This window comes from Egretta garzetta, unplaced genomic scaffold (assembly GCF_000687185.1).
Source record: "Egretta garzetta isolate BGI_Z169 unplaced genomic scaffold, ASM68718v1 scaffold251, whole genome shotgun sequence".
NCBI classification, from domain to species: Eukaryota; Metazoa; Chordata; class Aves; order Pelecaniformes; family Ardeidae; genus Egretta; species Egretta garzetta.
In genome coordinates this window covers 5,116,963-5,140,802 of record NW_009258952.1, presented here as the reverse complement: position 1 = coordinate 5,140,802, position 23,840 = coordinate 5,116,963, and the positions used below count along the sequence as shown (strand labels likewise).

The 23,840-nt window shown below is 39.0% G+C and overlaps 1 protein-coding gene across 1 annotated transcript in view; it reads left to right on the top strand.

Annotated features, from left to right (window-relative positions):
* Nucleotides 1-213: 213 nt before the first annotated feature.
* The window catches only part of RDH10 (retinol dehydrogenase 10), a 24,470-nt gene continuing 843 nt past the window's right edge, over nucleotides 214-23,840 (top strand). The window contains exons 1-4 of the mRNA XM_035890085.1: nucleotides 214-516; nucleotides 20,118-20,216; nucleotides 21,608-21,753; nucleotides 22,126-22,257. Of these exons, the coding sequence (XP_035745978.1) occupies nucleotides 214-516; nucleotides 20,118-20,216; nucleotides 21,608-21,753; nucleotides 22,126-22,257 (680 nt within the window). The remainder of the gene's footprint in view (nucleotides 517-20,117; nucleotides 20,217-21,607; nucleotides 21,754-22,125; nucleotides 22,258-23,840) is intronic.

The following is a 23,840-nucleotide window of genomic DNA, read 5'->3' as shown; positions in this document are numbered from 1 at the left end:
GCCCCGTGTAGCCTTGGACTCCACCAGCGGCTTTAAAGTCTACAGCTTTTTCTTTTTTTTTTTTTTTTTTTTTTTTTTTAAAAAGCGCTTTGGCAGCGATAGTAAATAGACGAGTCCTTGTGTACTGTGGTGACACCAAAGTAAATAGAAGTTTTACTGTAATGGAAATGCATTTGCTGTTTCCACTCGACTACTTCTACTCATTCTACTTGAATGTCAAAATACAAGCAAGAACTTGATTTCTTCCCCCTCCCCTTTTCTTTTCTGTATTCCTTAGTAGCTGGAGATGGAGAAAAAGATGCGCTGCTCCATTGCAACTTGCAGGTTTACACATACACCTGTGACGTGGGCAAAAGAGAAAATGTCTACTCAACAGCTGAGAGGGTCCGCAAAGAGGTTGGCGAGGTGTCTGTCCTGGTTAACAATGCTGGTGTGGTCTCCGGGCACCATCTTCTGGAGTGTCCTGATGAGCTTATTGAGAGGACCATGATGGTTAACTGTCACGCACACTTCTGGGTAACTATGAACTCCTTTCTGCCACCCTTTTTGTCAGTTAATTTTGGGAAATTAACTGCTGTTGCTTAACTCCTGTCTCCTTGAGTTTTGCACTTGTGCCCTTTCTTTCATTTGCAAGCTCACCACTTTGTGGGTTTCTTATCTTTAACTTACTGCTCTGTTCAACAGGAATGGTGGGTTTTAAAATTATTAATAATAGTTTTAAGTCAACTATATCCTCCTGGGATCCAGAATTGTAAGTCTTGTCCCCTTTTCTGTAGCCCTGGATATGAAAGCCTTTGCAACTATAACCTCTGAATCTGCTTGAAGGTTGTTAATGTTAATGAATGACTTCTCAGCCTTCCTCTCTTAGTCTTCTGCCAGCCTCTTAGCATCTTTAAGAGGCTATTTCAATGATGGTTACAATAGCAAACTTGCACATTTCTGGAAAAAATACTTAAAACCCCTGCTGGAAATGTTTGAATTGCCTTGGAGGCAAATTGTTCCTTTTGAAGGCTGGGAGGAAAGGCGAAAAAGACTTCTCAAGAAATCAAGCCAAGAACACTTTTTCAGGAATCCTGCTTATTTGTCCTCGTAGCTTTCTCTGGGGGCTGCCATTAGAAGTGAGAGAATCTTTAATACAGTTTCTGGGGTGATATTGTCTCCATAACTAGCAGATGCTAACCAAGGAGAACAAGCTATGTAATCTTACTCTTTTTATCTATCTAAACCTTGTTTTCCTGCGTGGTTTATTTTTAAACCCACGGTAGCGTGGAGTTACATAAATCGGAGTGTCGAAGGAGGGCACGATGCACACTCGGGTTAGCATTAGCTGTCAGACTGAGCCCATTGTTAGTATTAAAACTGTTCTTTGGTCCTTCAAATAAGGTTATGAAATACACTTGCATAACAATCAAAGGCTTAAGCAATCCGAAATATACTTCAACTTAAGCCTTCTTTGGCTGTCTTACCTTTTCATAATAAAATTTTGTAAAATGCCTAATCTTCAAAACTTAGAAGGCCCTCCCAAACCGAACTTTTTTAGCGTGGAAGTAAAATGCTGTTTCATAACCCTAAAGGAGCCCCTTCAAATCTGCGCTGTGAAACACTTAATGGCAGAGCAGTCTTTTTCCAATGTATTGTAAAGCTTGCAGAGAGAGTGCTTAAACTTCAGTGCACACAAGATAGTGTGTTTAGAAACTCTTAAACTCTGAAAGTATATTTTAAGGCACCTTGAAAAGTTCTGAGAAAGTTGTAAGAAGTCATACAAACTGAAAGCTCTGTGTATTCCCCTTCATAAAAGTTAAATTGATGCTTAAGCAAATGGAGATGTGCACTAGGTTTAATGACTGTTATTGATGTGGTTTAAATGCCGAACTGACGAAGTTTCCAAGAACTCTAAATTATGACATCACCATGAATTAAAATATGGGAGGATCCTAAATTCTCCAGCTGTTCTTCCTTCAGGCCGAAGTCATACACTTATTTATAACATTGTTTCAGAGAACTTTTTAAAGCGCCCTCTGTGTGTTCGGAGTCTCTTATAGTAATGGCAAACTAAACTTAGAGCCTAGTATTGCTATGATTGGGTTTCCATAACAGTTTCATTCATCTCTAAATGTTACAGTGTGAAGTGACTTTAAAATTTAAAAAAAAAAAAAAAAAAAAAAAAGACTCCAAGAAGGTATAGTTAGATCCCAACTGTGGAACTTGAGATCTTGGCTTAAGCTTCTAAGGGCAGTCAACACCCTTTATATTTAATTGAGGATCTATACATATGTATACTTCCTGAAGATCCCATGTCCTGCTTTGCTTTTCCTTTTATTTTTTACTGTTGGCAAAGCTTTTTTCCTTGTCTTCCCCTTCATGATCTCAGAAAAGGTTGGCTTGACCGACAGTGGGTGGATTTCTATTAAAAGTAATAGTGCTTAATTCATAAGATATCTTCTGAATCAGCTGATTCGAAGCCAACTTTTTTGATGCAAGTCAATGCTGACTTAAATAGAACAATGTGTCTAGATGTGTGAAGTTTTATACAGCTAGTCTTTTCCATGTCAGCTAAATTGGTGGTCCAAAAGCAAAGCTAATACCCTGGAGCATTATGTAGGCTTTTAACTATTCTTGGAGGGTGTTTTGTCCAAAAAGCTGTAAGTGAATTTTATAAAGACATGGGTCCTTCATGTAATGTTGCTTCAGTAGTTAAGTGTGTCATTTCTCAGGTTTTGGTGGTGGTGAGTTTTTTGTGTGTGATGGGAAATCCTTCCTCGTCTCTTGATAGTTAATCAAGCCTCTGTGTGCTTCTATATAAAAATGTAAAATGGGGCTGTAGTACTGTCACCTTGAAACATCTGAAAGAAGATTGATTGCCTGCTGTCTGTGCAGGATGCAGGTGATCTGAGCTTGCTTTATGTTAGCAGCTATGATCTGCAAGGCTGCCCAACTTCTGCAGTAGGCAGTGACATGAAAGTCTGTCACTGGCTTGCTATTGTGACTCCAGCTGGGCTGTGTACCATATCACAAACTGGCAGTCAAGAGAGCCTTAGCAGCATGCCACAACCTAAACAGATGCTTTCCATTTTGCTGACATTCATGATTTGTATAATCCTTCCTATGAGTGTTCTATATAAACATGTCACCACTGCATCATGTAGCAATTTCCACAGCATAAAATCCACTGCAGTATTAAAAACCTGTTATTTCATGCTGTGATAACTTGAATGCTTCTCATATTGGAAACATAGGGACAAAATCCATTCCCGGTTTGAAACAAGCCAGCTCTGGTTTACTATAATTTGCAGATGCATAAAACTGCAGCAGGAGTGTAACACTATCTTTCCTGCCAGTCTGTTGCAGGAATAACAACTTACTTGGCTGTACTTGTCAATTACTGGAACTGAACTTCTGCAGACTAGGAAATTTTCTTACTGTCATATGTCAGGATTCAGATTTGAATAATGTTAAATCACAGTATAAGGTAAAGCTGTTGCTTAATCACTTTTAAGCAAATATAGGAATACCCATTTTTCTTTCTTGTGGTTTTACAATAAAGCTTAAGTGAAGCATTGAAATGCTGGGGTTTAGATCGTGGAAATGTATTTAATAAAACTGTTGTACAAATTCTTATTTCAGGACAATTTGAGATTGTTGTACCTACCCTAATGTGTTTTGTTTTTCTGGAAGAATAATGCTGGATAAGTAGGTATTAATATTGTGTATCAGCATAGCACCTGGGAAATCCTTCTAGATTTGGTTGTTGAATGGGACTTGGAGGAGGCAAGGTCATGAACAGGGTCTGTGAAGTTCTGCTGTACAGAAGGACCCTCATGTCGCAGATCTTCAGTATTTGGCTCTGAGAGAACAGTGATCTGCATTTCCCTGTCATGTGGATCCTCTGAAACTTTCAGCTTAAAGCTCTGCTCCTAGAGGAGTTCCCTTCAATTTACCAAAAGGGGGAAGCAAAAGCATTCAGCTCCAGCTCTGTCATATCTATAAAAAAAAAAAAATCCACGTAGTGAGAGACTAGGGCCTGGAGTTTGAAGACTTGTGTACTGCTGTCTTAATCAGAGTAGTTATGTTCATTCACTTACAAACTATTTGATTTTTGAAATTATGCAGGTTAATTTGTCTTTGTAGGAATTGGATGAATCTTTTAGGTGGCCTGACATTGATACAGGAAGAGGTAAATGCTGAGTAAGGAGGGAAATATTACTCAAGGAATTAGGACACTCGTAAATAATCTAAAACTTAAATGTACCTTGGAAAGAAAGTTAATGCAGAGTTACTGTATCAATACCTATTTATGCAGCTGCTGTAGTTGTCAGTCTGACTAGACTGACAGGATTGCTAAAGCCTTGGAAAATAACAGTGGCTTATAGTTATCTATAACGCATCAGTACTTATGTATTGTTATTCTAGTCTCTTCAAGCTCCCTGATGTTAAGTAAAACTCACTTATGCCTATAGTTTTAGTTTAAATATGGATGTATTGCACTTATTGCGCACACTGAATCTTCTACAGAAGAAAAGACCACTGATGTTTATGTCATGTGAAACTATACCTTGCTGAGTCTTGTGGCATAGCAGTTTGATTTTTGTCTTCATCTCTAGGATTCTAGTATCTATAATCAAATGTGGACACAATATTCCACTGATAGGCCAGCTAGCTATATTTAGCATTTTGGATGAATGGAATCAGCTGCTTTAATTGATTTTGGTTTTTAATTTCATGACAATGTATCCCAAGATGCATAAGTTTACTTACAAATTTTAATCTGCAAGTTCTTGATGTTTTTTCTTTGAAAAATGAGTTGGATCAAGTTCAAGCAAAACATGTGCATGTGATCCAAAAAGTGTCATCAGAACTAACTCTTCCCTTGCAAAATGATTCCGACTACATGCCACCAGTAAATTATCCTGGACAGCACATGTGTTTCATATATTGTGATAGCATGCTGGGTAGTGAATATGAAGGAAAAAGCAGTCATGGTCTTGGCTATGGAAATAGTCATATTTGTCCTACTTAAAACTTACAAGTGCTTTGGTATGGTTCTGCAGTTCATCTGTTCTTGGGTTTGTCCCTCAAGAAAATAGACAGAATCTATCAGTTGAGAAAATACTATCTTCCAGATGCATGCTATAGAAAACTGCACTGTCCCGTTTTTTTATAAAGGAATATGCTTAACACAAGACTTAAAAAATAAATGGGTGGATATATACTTCTGGAGCTTGAGTGGGCACAAGACTGCTGGCTTAGAGCTTTTCTCACCGCTTTGTTTTATAGTCTGCCAGGAGCTGGTCTAGCATTGTGTCAAGCACAGTTGTCACCAGCGTGCAATCTTTAATTTTGTAACCTGTATCTTGCAATCTGTGTGTATCTGTAATCTAGCCTTGTACTCGTGTCTTAGTTGTCGTGATCATTTTAAAAACATTGGAAGTTTTTCAGTTTTCTGATCCTTTTTGCAGAGGGCACCAACCCAAACAATTTAGTTAGGTACCTGGATGTCTAAGCTGTGGCTGTAGAAACGATCTTGTATCAGTTTCAGACTAGACAAGGGTGAGGATAAAAATGACTCTCCACACAAGGTACTCACCTGAACAGTCAGCGAGTATAATTAAGCACTTTGGGATGGGATGGTAGGTGGGTCTCAGTCTTATGCAAAACGCCCCTTCATTTGCTTTGTGTAGGAATCATATGAATTCAAGCACCTGTAATTTGGATTCCAGAGTGCTGCCCACCGAACTGTAGTTGTTCCACGAGTTACTCAACTCTAGTCCCTGAGGTCTACTGAGGCTGTTCAGTCATGGTTCTCCATTCTCTACTGTATCTTGATGATAAACGAGTACTTACATATCAAGGAGTCTGAACAAAACAGCTTTATAGCACTCTTGACTTGTTTAATTAGGAACGCTTCCATCAGGGCAGTGGGAAAATTGTATCGAAGATTCTTTGAACATGTTACGTCACCAACCTTCCTACATACTTTCTGTGCTAGAGCATCTTGCTTGCACGGTAGAGAATGCTGAACTCTTTATGTTCAAACAGCAACTGAATTCATGCATTTCCCTTCATTCTCTTTAATAATGTAAAGTATTTGATTTTCTTCCCAGTCGGTTAACAAACGTGAAATGAGCATTCAGAATGTTTTCCTTAAACTGCTTCAGTTACACCCAAGCTTTTGCGACAGCTTCTCTCAGGCGTGCTTTGGAAATTAATTTGCTGTGCCATTTGAAAGGTGCATGGATCTTAAACTCTCGGGTGGCAGAAAATAGAAATTGTCAGGTTGTGACCTGTTGATTGATTGTTGCTTGTAGATTGGTGTCCAAAATGGTAGCAGATGGTGTGATCAGCGGGTTACTTCCATGTACTATGTGAAGCTTGAAGAGTTCAGGTGAAAACAGTAATATATTTCACAGAAAAGCAATGTAAAAGTTCCATTAAGGAAACGGAAACTTGTCCTAAAGAGACCATGCCAAGACTTCTCAAACTATTTGAAATGTATTTGAAGTATTAATCAATTACTAGTGGCTTGCAATTCTGCAGCCATCTAAAATAAAGCTGGAGTTGCAGTAGAGCTTGCAGAGGTAAGGCACTTGGGATAATCTCACTCTTTAGACTCCTGTGACTTTTTCTGAGGATCAGGGACTTGTCAGCAAACTGTATGAATGCTTTCAGGATTGCTGAAGAAATGGCCCTGGATGAGTGGTCAGTGTGGTAATTAAATTCCTGCTTCTTACTGAATGAGGTAGGTCAGCTGAATAAGAGAAAGGTTGTGCACTGACTTTGTTCTGATACTATGCTGTTACTTGTGAAGGGTCTGGGGAAACAGGAAAACCTTTGATGGAATGATAGTCTTTGCCAGTGTGGTGCTTAACCTCGCTAGAAGTTGAGAGAGTGGCTCTTCACTGTTTCTGTGAAATACTTGGTCTAAAAGATTATGTGTATGCCTTTCTTGTCCTGTGGAAATTAGGAGAGCAATGGAGTTTAAAGTTCTAGATTCGTCTATCTACAAGTAACATCCGCTTTTATTTTATGAAGAGCAGCTAAGTTAATGAGAACTCGTTATACTATTAACTTCTGTAATAACAAAGCGACTATAGCAGACTTGTGGAAGACAAGCATGTTCATGTACTCAGCTATGGAGAAAAGCAATCCTGATTATGAAGTTGCTAAGTGTCCTGCTAACCCAGTGTTTGCATCACTGCCTAAGACCTGCCTTAACTACTCTGTGTGGGTGAGCGATCCTTTTCTGTAGCTCCCAGTGTCAGCAATTACTCTGACTAGACAGGTTGAAGAAAGACGAATATTATGTTTTCTTGCATCATCCCTGCCATTTTAGCACTGCACTCTTAAATTTTTTTCTACTTTTATCTTTATCAGCTGTGAAGTATTATTCTTTCCCAATGTTTTGCATGCTTTGCTTTCACTTCTGTTTTTTTTTTTTTCGGGGGGAGGGAAGGGTTTTGTTATGTATCGCTAGTGCTAAACCTTTCCACAGTCCTCTGTATTTAAAAGCCAGAGCATCACTCTCTTGATAAACCTTGCTCCTATGACCTTTGAGGTTTTCTGGCTCTTCACACTGATCATAAAACTGAGTTATTGATACCTGTCTATATCTTCTGTGAAAAAAGGTAGAGGTCTTTCTGCAAAGGCAAACTGAAGCTGATTTATGTGCACTGCTGTGTGCTTTTACCTGTGGTCTTAGGCTTCTTGTTCTCTTAAAAAAAAAAAAAAAGCTGTTGTCTTTCAAAATGCGGTTACAATGTAGGTGAGTAGGTATAGTCTTTGAGATTGGTAGGATCTCAGTTTCTGAGGGTTCAGTTTGGAAGAAGATATGTCACAAGTGGGGGAGAGATTTACATCTGTGCTTGCACTTCTGCATGAACACTTTGTTCTTGTAAATAATTATATTAGTATAATGATTTATATGCCAGTCAAATTAACACTTGACACGAGTGAGTTATCACAACTGGGATGGGGCTGCGGAGCCGAGGTGGCGGACTTGGTGTGAGCCTTTTGAAATTCAAGTTTGTTTGGCTGTTGAATTCTGCACCTCAACGTGCCCCAGTGCTGGTCACTTCTGCCATCTGTTTGAACTTGTGTGACAGGTTATCGAGCACTTCCCTTTCAGAGTTGGTTTGGAGAAGTGCTTGAGCATATGCTTAGAAGTGACTTGTCCAAAATTTCTATTGAAATAGGATGAAACTACAGGGCAGCTTAGTGGTGGCAAGCTGTCACGTGGGACCACCCCTTGAATCTGCATCTTACCTTGCACTAGTTTTGGTATTAATCTGATCCTTGGGTGAGCCAGTTCAGCTCACTAACTTGTCCATAGGGTTGGGAGGAAAGCTGTTAATTTTCTTAGCCAAGTTGATTAGTTTTTCTATTTAGAGACTAGAATCACCTCATCAACACTTCAGACTTGCATTAGCCAGTGCGTGGGATACGTGTGCTGGGGAAAGGGTGAGGAGGAATAGGATAAAACCACGTAGTTGGGAACAGGACCTCTGTGGCTGTCTAATGAAACCTCCTTCTTGGAGAGATTTTCTGGAATGAGATTTACAGGCCCTGAATAGTCAAATAGTCATAAGTGGTTCCAAGCTATAGCAAATCCGCCACTGGCAGAAGTCTGAATGTAACAACTTGAGTTCTGAAGAGATTGCAGTACTTTAATTATTCGCTGTTAAAAACCTTAGATAAAGTTAGATAAGTTAGTTTTTTTGAACACAGCAAATAATGTTGTGTTAGCATTGCACGAATACTATGATTGCTGTTGTGTACCATTGAGCGCAATGATCTCTGTTCCTGCTGCACTGTTTGACTTCTCTGGAAATCAGTTGTATTAAAAATGTTTGAATGTGGAAAAAAACAGGCCAGAGCTGTGTTTCAGCTTGTGGGAAATGAGCATAGTTTCCACAGGCAGGCAAAGGAAGGAAGCATTTCTCTGTCTTTGAAAACTCACCCCCAAGAAAGGGAGTAGTTTGGTGTTTGGTTAAAATGCCTGTGCAAGTAGAATTTTTGAAAACCGTATTAGCCACTGTTTTGGTCACTGTATTGGCTGGAGTTTTTTGTCATTTTAGCCTTTGTTGGCTTATGAAGTGACAGTTTACCTGCTAAGGCTATTTATTTTCTGCAGACCCATTTTTGGGTGGGCGTGAGTTACTTTGTTCTAAGTTGGAGCCTTTTAGGGTCTTACTGTTTCCTCAACATTTTTCTGTTTCTACTAAGTAAGACTGTAACATGAAAAGGGAAGCTTTCCTTCTAATCTTGTTCCTCTTGTGAGATACTCAGGGCATAATCACTTTCCTTTTTATAAAGTAGTTGATTCAAAACAATGACTTAGTGACTGAGTTGGAGAGGATGAGTAAAGTGACTCAACTTTCATCTGCATGTGAGTACGACAGCGACTGCAGTTCTATGGAGGTACTGGCCTTAAGGTATCTATAAAATGTGAGACAGTCTTTTTCTGTTTAACCACTTCTTGAAAAGTCTGTTACGTAAACCATAAAACATGAGTGATGACTTCATATTTTCCTTAAGTAGTTCTGACAGTACTGTTCTCTAGTAATTTTTTGGAAACACACAGACTAAAATACCAAGTTTTACTAAATATTCCAGAGGATGACTAAGCTTATGGCAAGCTGGAGAAAAATGTGTATTTAAAAGTTGGATTGTGTTCTTGTTCACTGAACAGAATATTCTGAGCTCTTATCTAATAGTTGTTGTAAAATTAATTTGTTATGTGGATTTTTCACTGACTCATAGGGGCATGTTTTCATTTTTGTCAAGATTATCAAATAGCTGGCAATAAATAACTGCTCTCCAAATGGTTGGACATTTGCTGCAAACTTGTGTTAATGAAGGTGAGGGACTAATGTGTTTGTTACACTAATGTCAACATAGCTCTGAAACACTACAAATCCTTTGACGGGGCCATTTGTCAGTATATAAACAATGTAGAATTTCTAGTGGCTTGACTTCAACAGAGTTTAAACCAGCTTTTGCGGAAAGGAGTAGCCAAGTGTTAACTTCTTATATCACTTGACTGGCAAACACTAAAGTAATTTCAAATCTGACATTTGAATAAATGCAAGTTAGGTCGTCTTTACTGATAGATCTGCCTGTGGAAGAGTACAAGGTTGGTAGTGCTACCTCCTGGGACTGTAACTTAAGTTCCTGAATTCACAGGAGTGTAACTGGGCTGTCACAGCCATGTTATGGCTCTGTGTTAGTCTTAGGTATATGGAAAGCTCAAATGCTGACATGGTAGATCTGAGCAGAAGGATTCACTTTCTTTGAACCACATGTTACTTTTCAGTGGCTGCTGCCAACTTTGTAATACTTGCTTTAAATTGAATAGTAATTGTGGTTTGGTAGCTATGATAGTCTGAGAGATTAATATTTGTGGAGAATAAATATCACCTTGTCTAATAAGATGCTTTTGGGCAGGAGGCAAGGGGTCAGCTTTTGAGCATGAGTGCTTGGAAAGCTTCAGTTCTCATGCTTGGTTATGCCTTAAATTTGCGCTGGCTGGAGAATTCTGCACGTATACATTTGTTCCCAAGTTCCACTTCAGTCTAGACTTGTGTCTTGCTTGTTTTGCAGCATAAGGCAGACTAAACACAGAGCTGGGCCTCCAACAGCCCTCTTACCGTGCCATCTTACATACTACTAATGCTTCTCAGCTTGTAGATTAGTTTGGCATTTGAAATCTACAACAAACATCATTGGCAACTTATGTTCTGCGCTTTTACACTGGTTAAGCAGAGATACTGTCTTTCTCCTTGTTCATTGCAAGCTGTTGAGAATCCAATATGATTGCTCTGTCCAAGCTTTAAAAGCCATTGCAATTCAAAGCAGGCAGAATTGTCTGTGAGGGCTCAGAATACCATTAAGAAGCTGGCAAGGGAATGTCATTACTGGAGGGCATCTAATAGCTGTGAGGGGACATCGTTAGTTTTTGAAAACAGTATGGTATGTGTGTGTTCTGGACTCAGCTGAAAATATGTTAATTCCATAAGAAATTCATCTAGGTGCTCTGCACTGCTTCTCTCCAGCTGAAAGGACTTGAGACCAAAGGAGAAGGAGAAATGGAAGTAGACAGACAGTTTCAGACCGAGCAGGATGACTTCCTACAGGCAAGAGCTCCTGTAGGGGAGATACAGGAGAGACAGGGCAGAGGAATAAGCATCCTTTCCAATTAGTTAAGATTTTGTGTTGATAAACTTGCAGTTAACGTGGGGACAAAGACTGTAAGGTCTCTGCTGGCTTATGAACTTCTTCCTCTGTGGGAGGAAGAGGAGTGGGCAACCTGTGAGAAGGTGCTTAATTTTTCATAGCCTTATGAAATCAAAGATTTGTAAAAACTGGAGGGAAGAGTTCTAAATATACAATCAGTGATTTAAACAATAATATATACTGCTGCATATATATATGGAGCAGTTCTACATCAACAAAGTGATATCTGCAAGTACAGATGAAAGTAGACAAGTTGGTGTGCATGTATGGTAGTACATATACAGGCATGTCTGTTACAAGCAGCTAGATGCTTCCACAGAAATGACTGGCATATAGTCACTAGAAAGATCAGATGCTTTACAGGACAGGACTGACATCTGAGGGTGGAAACAATTTAAAAAGCCTATAAATCAAAAACTCTTAGGAAGAAAGAATAAAAAAGCTTTCGGGAGTAGAAAGATAGAGACTGCATACCAATAGCATAAAGGCTCTAACTTCCACTTGCTGGTATAGAAATAATAAGGGTAGTTCAGCTTGAATACCTGAACTTCTTTATGCCCAGAAAGCATATAAAGTAGTGGCTTCTCTAAACAGAGTGAAATGTTCTTAAGGAGAAACTGGGGCCACCTTTGGCTGTGTTATATGTACCTAAACTCCTGCCCTAGGTAAAGCCACACTCAAAATCTAGAGTGATGCAATGGTGGGAAATGCAGAAAAGCTTTATGTAAGGCAACTGGGAGTTTGATTAGCAGCAGACCACCATAAACCTTAGGTAATGATACCTTCCCACTTTGACTCTCAAGAAGGTTTCTGACGCAGGAATTGTAGTATTTAGGTAGCGTTCTTGAGTACTTAACTTACACTTCAGATGAGAGGGAGAACAAAGCCATTTTCTATTCAAGTCTTAGTTACCCAATTTAGGGTAAGATCACAGGAAATTAAGCCCTTAAAAGAAAGGGGAGGGGGAAACAATGTAGTGACATGATAAGGCAACAGTAACAAAAGTTTCTGGTGCAATGTCCTTCCCTAAGCACTTTTCATATCCCACTCTCTGTAGACACAACCCTTTTTAGCTAAGCCTTGTTAACAAACTACACAAAAGGCAATTTAGCTAGGCAATGTTCAGTTATCCTAGGCATGGCATAATTAGTTCTAGTAGTAAAGAGTGGAAATTAATGATTAATGTTTGAAAGATAACTAGTGGCATTAGTTTCCTGTGATTTTTTTTTTTTTTAATAGCATTGCTTATCTTATCTTTAATGTCTAGCCATTGTAAACAGCTTTGTGGCACTAAGATCTGATTAAGGAAGCTACTTAATTCAGTTTCAGCTTTCTTCCGATATAATCAACATGAATTGACTCCATATAAGAGGAACCACTACACTAACTGAACCATTCACAGGTAACAATGGTAACTGTTGGCACTGAAAATTGAAGAAATTTTGTAATTGGACCCTAAACACTACAAATGCTAAACAAGGTAGTAATGTAAATATGGACTGTGGCACACTTGTTCTTTAGCAAATGGCATGGCAGATGTTTGTTACTACTAACAAACCCACTTACAAATTTCAGTAAATAAGGCTTAACCTAGTATCGTACAACTTTGATGCTTCTCAGCTGATTAAGTAGGTCTCTTGAAAAGCAGGGGATTTTGTGTGTATGGATCAGTCATGTGAAGTTGAAGAAAACAGGAACATTAATTCCTAACATGGATTAATAATGAATTAAAAAACAAGTGATTCAAGTAATAGTTTTTACTTAGTAAAATGTTTACTTTTACTTAGCAAAATGTTTTTACTAAGCTAAGACTTCATATACTTCAAAGCAGTATTTCACGCAGAGTTGGAGAGAGGAAAAAAGGTGCTTATTTCTCCGTAAATCAAATACACTTTTAAATTAACTGATGTTGCTTTTTGTTGCGACTTAATTCTTCAGAGTTTTTACTTTATTTTGTTGCCTTCACTTCTTAACCTGGGTAGATCTTATCCATAGTTTCACTCTGTCTGCAAATTTAAGATATCCAAAGTGTTGGGGGGTGTGCATGTGGCTTTGCTTCCTTGTCACTCATCATCATTATAGACTCCTGTTTAAGTCTATCTTGTTCTTTCATGAGCTTCTGGTTGCAAGGCAACTGTAACATTATTACTGTGCATGTATGTTAAGCATTAACTGCTGTTGCACTTCAATATTAAAGGAATCCCCATGGCCCCAAAACAGTGGGTTTTTATGTGAAGGACAAATAAAGCTTTAGTGAGAAATTGAAGGTTGTGTTGCCTGCCAGGAGCTAAATAACTAAGGGACTCCTTTCAAAATGAAATATTGGAAGGTCTAGCTTTTTTGTTTTGAATGCAGAGCCTGTTCAAGGCACACTTGAGGACAATCCTTGAGTAGTTTCCTTTCATGCTTTTAATACAGCTGTCTGTGGAAGCTTGGCTTGAAGATGTCATATGTATCTCCTGATTCTTTTTGCTCTGAAAGGATCAGGGTAGATCCATCAACAATGCAGAGAAATCTGTGACTTTCTTTTTTAATTCATTCCTTTAGGAAGACTGGGTAATTCTGGCCTATTTTTCGTTACCATTTCTTGAGAATAGAAACTAAAGATCAAAAATAGCACTAATTTCTACAGCTATTCAAATATTTACTTAGACAGTGGCTAATTATCCAGAAGGGGCCCAGCACTCTTGAAAACAGTCAGCAGAGACATCTGAGCTCCTTTAAAGCACAGCTTCAGTCCCTTATGTTAGCAAGGTCAACAGTAGTTGTAGACTTCTGTCTACCTTCTGTATTCAGCCTGTTCCTGGCAGAGCCACGTCCTTTGTGCTGTGTGGTCTCCTAGTGTTCAGTTCAGTACTTGATATTTTCATGTAATCTTCGCACGGTTACTAATCTCAACTTAACCTAATATTTCAGAGATGCTTGTATAATAGAATTTAAGAAGGATGTGGAGATAATATGAGGAAAAATAGAGATGACAGTGCAAATGACAAGTAATTACTTTCAGTTCTCATTGGAACAAAATAAAAACACTAGAAGGAAAATAAATGGTTAAATCCAGGCTTGTAACTGCATGCTTTGGTGCGTGAGAAGGCATTTTGGATATTATAACCTCTAACTTGAATAAATTCTCCTTTGAGAGTTATACAGTTCTATGGTATACTTTCAAGGCCTCTTCTGAAACTATTTGGCAATGGGTTTCACTGTAATCCTGTAAGTGAAGTTTTACCCTGTGTTTATAAAACGTATTTAAGTGGTTATCTTCTGAAATAAGCTGGTCTGTATGGCTGTAGCTGAAAATAACTTCAGTCTATTTACTGATAAGCTTGCCGTGGGGTTTTTCTGCCTTTCAGGCACCTCTCTTTCCTTTTTAACATACGTAGCGCATTAGTGCTACACTACCCATTTTGGACAAACCTACTTTAAAGCAAGGCTGCCACAGCCTGTCTCCAGAAGAGTTAGAGGTACTATTTTGTCCAACCTTCGTACATTCCTTCTCAGTAACTGGAATGGAAAGAGAAATTGGGGCATGTGGAAATCTCTGGATTTTGTTCTGTGGTAAATTGAATGGCCACATGCTGTCCTGCACGGGAATAGGAGAACCTACAGTGTGTCCTGCTGTGGTTCATGAAAAAGAATGGGAAGAAAAGAAGGCTGAATGTCCGTGCTGAGGGGGAGAGAGGGTATAAAGTGTATTTTAGACCAAAACTTGAAACATTTTCTTCTCACTGGCTCCATTGCTTTGCGATAGTAGTTATAGGATTAGCTAACACATGTGGCAGCAGTCTTCTACGATCTCTGGTACCTTAGTTCCCAGAGTCGTCTAGATGGGTCCTTGACTAATGACACCAATTTTGCTTCTTGGGTATGGCCAAATAGTGTTTAACAGGAAGAAGGAACAATACATTTATCCAAACGTTGCCCTTGTTTGCACTGTTACGCAGCCGTCCTGGTGGTCAGGAATAGTTGTGACTTGGGAGGAAATGTATTACCTGTTGTACCAGTACACCACTGTTGTGGATAACTATAGTGACATAAAAGCTTACCTGTTTTGATTAGCCCTAGAAAAATAACCATGCTCCATCCCCCTTACCTGGAAGGGCTGTATGGAAAATGGGCTATTCCTTTGGCATAAAGGATTTTTTGCCTTACAGTAAAGCAGTTTGTTTATGCCATCACAACAGTTTAAAAGGGCTGCTGAACATTGATGGAAGGCAGAAAGTATGGAAAAAAAATTACTGTATTGAAAAAACAGAGACTTAAAGGACCTTACATGTTGGTACCTGCTTTATTTCTTTCTTTGATATAAAGACAACTCTCTAAATATGAAGTAACGTGTACTTTTCCACTTTGGTGTGCTTTCTCTATTCAGTATCCATTGTCTTGAGCTGCATACAGCTAACATTGTTTTCTGTGGATGCTTGCTTTCTACTTTAAGAATAATTAATCCAAAATTTAATTAAAAATCACTTTCCCAAACACAGTATTTCTTCATATTCTCATTTGCTGTATTTAGACTAATTTGTCTTGACATTGCAGCTGTGCTGTTCTTTGTGTTGCACAATCTTTTGAGTTTTGTTTCATTAAGAATGGAACTAAAGAATTTGGGGAAGGGGAGGGAAGAAGTGCTAGACTGTTAGAAGTTAATTTGCCGTAAACCAAAATGTTGAGAACAGATTACGAAAGCTATGAAGTGACATGTAAATGCTTGTTCAGTTTCACACTTGTGAGAAATAAGTCATTAAAGCTGTGTGCACATGAAATAGATGTTTGATTACAGCTAGTGGGAATAGTTTGTTCTTACTGGTATATTCAGAAGGATAGAGGAAGACGCTTAGAAGATTAGGAATTGATCTCTAGGCTCCAAAAAACTTAGTTTTTCAAGCTAGTTTAATCTTTACTCTCTGTGCAGAACAGATTCATATGTTCTATCTATCCTACCTACTTGCTCTATCTAAACTGTATTGCAAGTTAGAAAACGCATGTTTGCACTATGCATTGGGGGTTTTTAATTTTTTTCTAAAAAAAAAAAAAGGGAAGAAAGCTAATTCTGAGTGAAGAGGATGCTTAACTTAAATTTCTTGATGTTGAACACTGCCTAACTTCCCTGATTCCTCACCCTGATGCATCACAACACAATTCCTTTCATCCACTGTATTCTACTTACTGGTTTCTCTTCAGTGTTGAAAAGTATGTTATGTTTGTCATTAATAAAAGACCCAGCTCTGACTTTAAGTACTTAAATGTTTTGGCTAAATGTCTTCCTCTGCAGCTGTGAGAGGTAAAACTGAAACCTAAAAGATCAAACCAGAAGGCAGATAGTTTGATTAAATCACTTGAGTTGATTTGAATTATTTTAGGGGCCTGGTTCATGACCTCTAATGTCATGGACAATACCACATGTCTTGCTTCGTATCTTCTAATACTTTTTTCCTTTATGGAGGATTAGCATGTCCATGCATCACCTCAGAAGACTAATGTGGGCTGTGCTACCTGTTCAGACAAACTCCAGATGGGAAGGCCACCCAGGAAGCATCTTGCTCCTGAACCAGTCAAACTCTTAACTAGTTTCTCAGCAGCACAACAAGCACACAGAAGACTTCAGGTCTGGTGGACAGATGTAGCTGAAGCTGAAAGAAACTAGAAACAAGAAACTAGGTTGATCTGGTTTGTGTAACAAGAAGAAAAACTGGGGCCCAGAGTATGGAGGAAGCTGCTTTGATCGAGGAAGTGGGCTGTTGCCAGAAGCTCACTAAGAACACTGATTTATTTGGGGATTGCTTATACCACGAAAGAGAATAACTTCACTTTGGGATTGTTTTTCCCAGCAAGAGGAGGCTGGGAGGAGCAGTGGGCAAGCCTTTACTCTGAGACTGGAAATGCGTCCCCCCATAGGGTGTGTCTGCCTCTGACAGTGCTTGTTTTCAAGTACTGACTCCCAGCTGTAGCAGATGGCTGGAGGATGGCAGCAACTGAGATGACTTCCTCTGTCATCCGTTTAGCTGAGATGTTGATAGCTGACTCCTAAGTTTTGTACGTGTGATAGTTGTGCTATCTTTATGGACTGCCTCAGCTTCAGGGTTTAAATGGGTTTGTGGAATAACATCCCATGACAAAGTACAGGGGCCTGCTATGAACGGGCTGTTTCAGAAAACTGAGCTCTCGCACAAAGACTTACATGAATTGCTAATTGTCTTCAGAGCAAAGTAGCTGTGTCTTTTCCTATGTGGCCATAAATGGCCTTTTAAGAGATGATTTACATGAAGTGACTGTAGTTCTGCTGCTGGGAGTTGTTTGGTCTGCACTTGAATTGCTGAAGATGTCACCCAGAAGTTTCCCTAACAGGGTTTATTCGTAATGTGCCAATTTCCTCTTGAGTGAAAAAGGGTTACTTTAGCCACAAGCTCTGAAAACTCAGTCTTTGTAATCTTTATGCTTTGAAGGAGTGCAGCACGGCTAAATGATTCTATGATTCTATGGCTAAGACTGGGCTTTCTGAAATTTACTGCTCTGCAGTTGCTCTGGTTATTTTCTGTGTCTATAATACATGCTTGTGAAAATTCTCCTCTTCGGCCATAGATAAATAGGAATGCTGATGGACACCAAGTTATAGTTCATCAATACTCAAAAAAAGCAGTGGTTATAGTAAAACCAATATAAAAGCCAGTCCAACTAACCTTGATGCACTTGCCTTTTGTTTATCTCTTGGAAGAAAACATCGATTCATGCCTTAAAAGTGGTAGGCAAAAAAATGTATAGCTACGTCTTTCCCTGCCCCAAGACAAACTCCAAGGTGAGTGCCCCTTCATTTCTGTAGTTGCTGTGGATTTCAGCCAGAGCTTCAGTCTGCATTATCAAGCTTTCTGGCAATGTGAGGTGGCAATCAGTCATTCCGATGTGATGCGGACAGATAACTGAGACGTAAGTGGAAACTGTTGATGGAGCTGACTAATGCTCTGGAGGGGAGTAAATTGTTAGCAGGACTGAGTTGGGCGCATGGATCCCTTACAGGGATGGCGTGGAGTGTCAGGGATAGTGTACACACTGTCGGTGTTGGGGTGTGTAAGCCAGGCTGCAGATAAATAACGCACTGTAAAACTTAAGTGCCGTCCAAGCGAAGCCTCTTCCCTTTTCAGGCGGCACTGCCCAGCATTGACTGGTCTTTGTTGCCATGCAACATGGGAAGAGAGGCTGAAACTTTGTGTGCCTGGCACAGATTAGTTTAACAGAGAACTAAATTCTTGTCCGAGGCTCTGTATAAGAGGTTTAGAGATCCCTGCCACGAGAAAAGAAACAAATGCAAGGCAGCTTGCTCTCAGATTATTTTTTATAATTAGCTTTGTTATGCAGTTATGACAGAATCTAGGAGTTGTATGAATCAACAGTAGAAAAGGCAAGGAGTCAGGAGGTCTGTTAATCTTCTATCATCTGCCAGCTGTCCAGTGAAAACACTCTTTTGTGTGGTGTTAGGAGGTCTGGATTAGTCATTTAACACCTGCAGGCAAAAATGTTGTACAAGAACATGTGAAAATCATTAGAGCAAAACTGTCCTGACGTCTGTGATTGGAAAATGCAGACAGCATAAGAATGGAATTAGATGGATTCAGCTGTAACTTGCATGTTTTTTTAAGAATGCAGCTGACACTACTCAGACTAACAATTAAGCAAGTAGCGAATACTTAAGGGGCATTTGCATCTTCTGGGTTTGTATCCAAATTACATGGGAAGAGCAGGTTTCTGGGAGCATTAAGCATTCATGGTACTGAGTGAATTGGAATAGAATAATAGCTCTGTCTTGAATAGATTTATATATCAACTAGGTGTGTTTGTGATTAAAAAGCAATGTCTGAAGTTCTTTGGCAATTTGAAAGTGATCTCATATAGTGCACTGACAACCTAGAAGCTGAAGTAAATCATAACTACACATACCATTTTACTACTTCATTGATTTTTTTTTTAGCGTATATGGTGCTCTGATTACTACTTATTTAAAAAAGGAAAGTGTTGAGTCAGCCTCAGAAAACAGATATGACAAAGGTAGGTATTCTAGCAGAGGAGATCTTCTAGCAAATGCCTTCAATTTATTGTTTCAAACTTAGAAGTTTTTTAAAGTGTTAACTCTGACTTGGGTTTCTAAACAAACAAACTTTGTTATAATCAAAGTGTAAAAATTGGAGGTTAAAAAGAAAGTTCATCTTGAGACTTGCTTTTGTTTTGTTTTATTTCAAAACTCTTAAAATAGGGAATTGATAATAGAAATGTATATCTTGTATTTTTAGTTAGAGCAATGCTTATGGTTGCTAATAAAGATGGAAAGTAATTTTGAGTAGTAGATGTTTACGTATTTAATATGTAAAAAGTAACATCAGCAAAAAAATCTGCCTCCAGTATTTCTTTTAACATAAAATGCTCAAGATGAGTCAGTTGGATATAACTAACCATATCTAACTTCCAAAACACGCTGTCAATAATTAGAACTGATAATCAGCACTGGTCTTAACTCAGATGTGCTGGATGGGATAATTAAACACTTTGCATTCCTTTTTCTGTCTTAAAAAAAAATGTGATTTCCATTTTAGGGTTAAATTATCTCCTTCTGATAACTAGTCTCTTGCAGAAAAATAAACATGTCTGAGCTCAATTGATCCTTTAACCTTAGGATTTCTGGAGATATAATCCTTGCTGCCTTGCTGTCTGAATTCACAAACAAGCTGTAGATTTTCTGTTGGCATTTTTGACAAACTCAGAAGTTCAAAACCTGTACAGTGATCTCTAAATTCTTGAAAATAAACTGAGATAGATGTTTTGAACACTTACCGCTAATGTAGTATGTTCATGGTGTGGTTTTTTATTGTGGGTTGTTTGGTTGTTTTTTTTTTTCTTTGTAGACCACTAAAGCATTCCTTCCCAAGATGCTGGAAATGAATCACGGACACATCGTGACAGTTGCAAGTTCCTTGGGATTGTTCAGTACTGCTGGAGTGGAGGTTTGTTAGACTATAATTAACAATAAATCTGGCACTTTTGCTTAGGATAAGCTTTTTTGTGTTATCAGGTAGAGAAAATGTAGTCAAATCTTCAAAGGTACTTGGAAGCCATGGTGCTGAGTACCATATCAACATGTGGCTCCCTGTGAGTGGGATCCGCAGGACTTGGGCAGCCACCGTATTCACTTACTTCGCAGGTGGATTTGCCACTTAGAGGGAAAGCCTAGGATGGCTAAGGATTTCAGAATGCTAAATGATCTCTGAGTTACCTGATAAATTCAGGAACCTGAAAGGTGCCTGCTTACCTACTCCAGTCAAAGATCTTCAATGCTAAGCTTGAAGCCAAAGGCATGGATTTTCAAAAGTAATGCATTCTGTTTCTGTGAGGGAATAGCTGCCAGCCTTCCTTCCAGAATATGTCTCACCTGCTTTACTAGGCTCCCAGTTATAAGCATTAGGTTGTCTAGTTGCTAGCAGCTGTTAGAGAATACCAGTTTGTAAGACTTGTTTGGTACATAAAACTAGGTTAGAATTAGAGCCTATTATCTTGCTTTTTGGGTCATTAGCACAAATACAAGTGAGAACAAAAAGCATTCAGTTAGTAAAAATGAATTAATGTGTCTAACAGAGTAATTGTCATATTACCCCATAAGCATAGGCTTCTTTGCGTATAGGTAAGGCTCAGTCCAGGACCTTAAACTGCAGTGTTGCCTAACAGATATGAATGAGGCTGGTGTAACTTAAGGCTTTTTAGAGTATTTACTGTCTTGAGAAAAGTACAAAGAATTTCCTGGGCTGAGGGTGTGACTACCAGAAGAGTTAGGCACATCCATTGGAAAACTTGAATGCTACTGCTGTCTATGCAATTATTTTTTACTGTTGCTGAACTTAGTATTTTTGTGAGATATACAAGCTATATCCTCTTCTGAAGATTAAATAATACACTCAAATCTCCATTATATCTTCTGTTGAAACCAACCTTGAAAATAAAGCATTTAAGATTTTTACACATACGCCCCGCCAAGTCTCCAAGTTTTTTCAAATCTGACCCAAGGTAGTATTAGATATCTCAGTCCTTTGTTGTAACATTTAATATTAAGCAAACTGGTAATTGGAGTAACTTGCCATGTGAGCCTGCCTGATTCAAAGACCTGAATCCAAGGTAATATCCTCCTACATCCAGATTTCCTGCTTTCATGATTCCATGCTAATTGCCTCAAAAGTAAAGTGATAAATGGGTTGATGTGATGCTCTATTCAGTGGGTGTCTTTTGTTGTTGCTTTGAGTATCTGTGCAGAATCACCTCAGATATGCTTGGCTTTGAACATGATTCGTATCTGTCCTTTTAAGTTGCCTTTTTTTTTTTTTCCCCTTGATCATTGCCAACACAGGATTATTGTGCAAGCAAATTTGGAGCTGTAGGTTTCCATGAGTCTTTGAGCCATGAATTGAAGGCTGCTGAGAAGGATGGAATCAAAACAACTTTAGTCTGTCCTTATCTTGTAGATACAGGAATGTTCAGAGGGTGTAGGATCAGGTGAGTAAAATTCTTCATCAGCCCTGTGTTTGTGGTGTCATGAAAATATTTGAAGGTAGCTAAACTGCTTCTGTAAAAACACTAAGTATTATCTCTGCTTTAATAGATGTTAGTGTGATCTGTAATCCTGACTCAAAAAAGGGACTTTCAGAAAGTCAGTATCTTCTGTCCTTTTGTACTTAGGCAACACAAGTTTTGAGCTATAGTCTTTGTAACTGAACAGTGAATATAAAAAAAAAAAAAATTAAAAAAAAAATATTTGAAGTCTTTGTCCCTGCTGAGGCATTCCAAAGAAAATAAGTTAATGAATTCTTCTCTGAGGTCTGTGGTCCTTTGTGTATCTTACTAATATATCTTAATCAAATATTTCAGAAAAGAAATTGAGCCTTTCCTTCCACCCTTGAAGCCAGAATACTGTGTGAAGCAGGCTATGAGAGCTATCCTTACAGACCAGCCAATGATCTGCACACCTCGCCTCATGTATATGGTCACCTTCATGAAAAGGTAAGAGCTGAAATGCCAGTTTGTCAGTACAATCTACAGAATAGTATTAAAATACATGAGCATGTCCACTTTCTCCTACCCCCACAGGCCATAGGTGCTGTACTGTTAGAATTCATAAGTCTCTTGGATTGCATGAGTGTAGGTTGCTTGCTTGAGAAGCTCCATAAAACTGAGATCCCATGTATTATGCATCCTAGTTTTACTACTTCTGGTATTTTACATCCTGCTTAGATTCCTATTTTTCTTTCCATAGACTTTTCTTTCCATTGTTTGGGTTCCTCTTTAGGAATGGGGCATGAGGCAGCTTCCAGCAAAGGAACCTCTAGCTGTTTGTGTCTAGAACCAGTGTACAGGAGGCCCTGTCTGCAGATTCTATAGGACTTGCACAGATATGGCAGATAAACTGAAAATCTGCACATTAAGAGTCAATTTTCACAGTCTAAGTTTAGAGGAAGGCCTATTTGAAGGAATTATCTCCTTTGTCCTGTCTAACATACTACAGGTTTTGGATGGGAACTCTGTTTTATCTGTAACCAGGCTGACATTTCCATAACTTGGGGTAATACAGCAGTTGGCTCAATTCCACTGATGCAGCATCACTAGTATTCTGGTTTATAGAGAACAGCTTCACAGCTGTCTGTGGTTTTTCGTTGTTTTGGTGTTAAGTGGCGTGTAGGAGGAACTTTTTAAAATATAGCGTTGTCTTATTTTCCTTCTGTGAGGGATGGTCGAAACCAAGAACCTTGGTGATTTTTTTATTCCACTTCCTTGTAAGTCGTTCACCTCTGCCTCAAGTCTCTCATGGTGGACAGGATCACCAAAGACTAGAGGAGCCTTCAACACTCACCTCTTTCCTGGAAGAGAGTGTATATGTGTGTCTTCTTGCCAACAAATCAAGGCCGCTGTCAGCATCTTAAAGAACTAGCTGCTTCAACCAGAAGCTCAGAGGGTGATTCAGTGCTCTCTGCACAACCATTGCCTTATGCAGCAACAGTCACATCAAAGGCCCTTTGGGTTTTCTTGCTTCAACACTTTAGCTTCCAACAGGGAGATCAAAGTTTCTGCATAATCCGTGCCCCAGGCAGCAGCGCTTAGATCAAAGGCCCTCCAGTGGCTACTGCACAAGCAGCGAGGACACCTGTACCAGTGACATCTACATCTCAGTGCTTCAGTGGTCATTACTCCTCATGGCTGGATTCTGTGCATTGCTTTCCACTGAATGAGTATCTGCCACTATTTCCAGGGGCTGAGGAAATACCATCTTAGTCCTTCACTAGAGCACCTGAGTACTATACTTAAAATAAAGATGATGTTTTGTGCATGTGGGAAGGAGGGGGAGGATCTGTGGCCAGGTATCCATCACATAGTCACCTCTTGGAATTTTATCTGGAAGGGGAAAAAGGAAATTGCTCTCTCTACTTCGGACCTCTCTTTTTGAGGGTGGATGATTGAGTTTAGAATATAAGTAAAGGTTGTTAGACATCTGGTGATCAAAGAATGGTGTTAACTAACACTAATCCCACATTAAGGAATATCTTAAATGTCTGATGACCTCTGCTGATGTGGCTTTGAGCAGACACTTT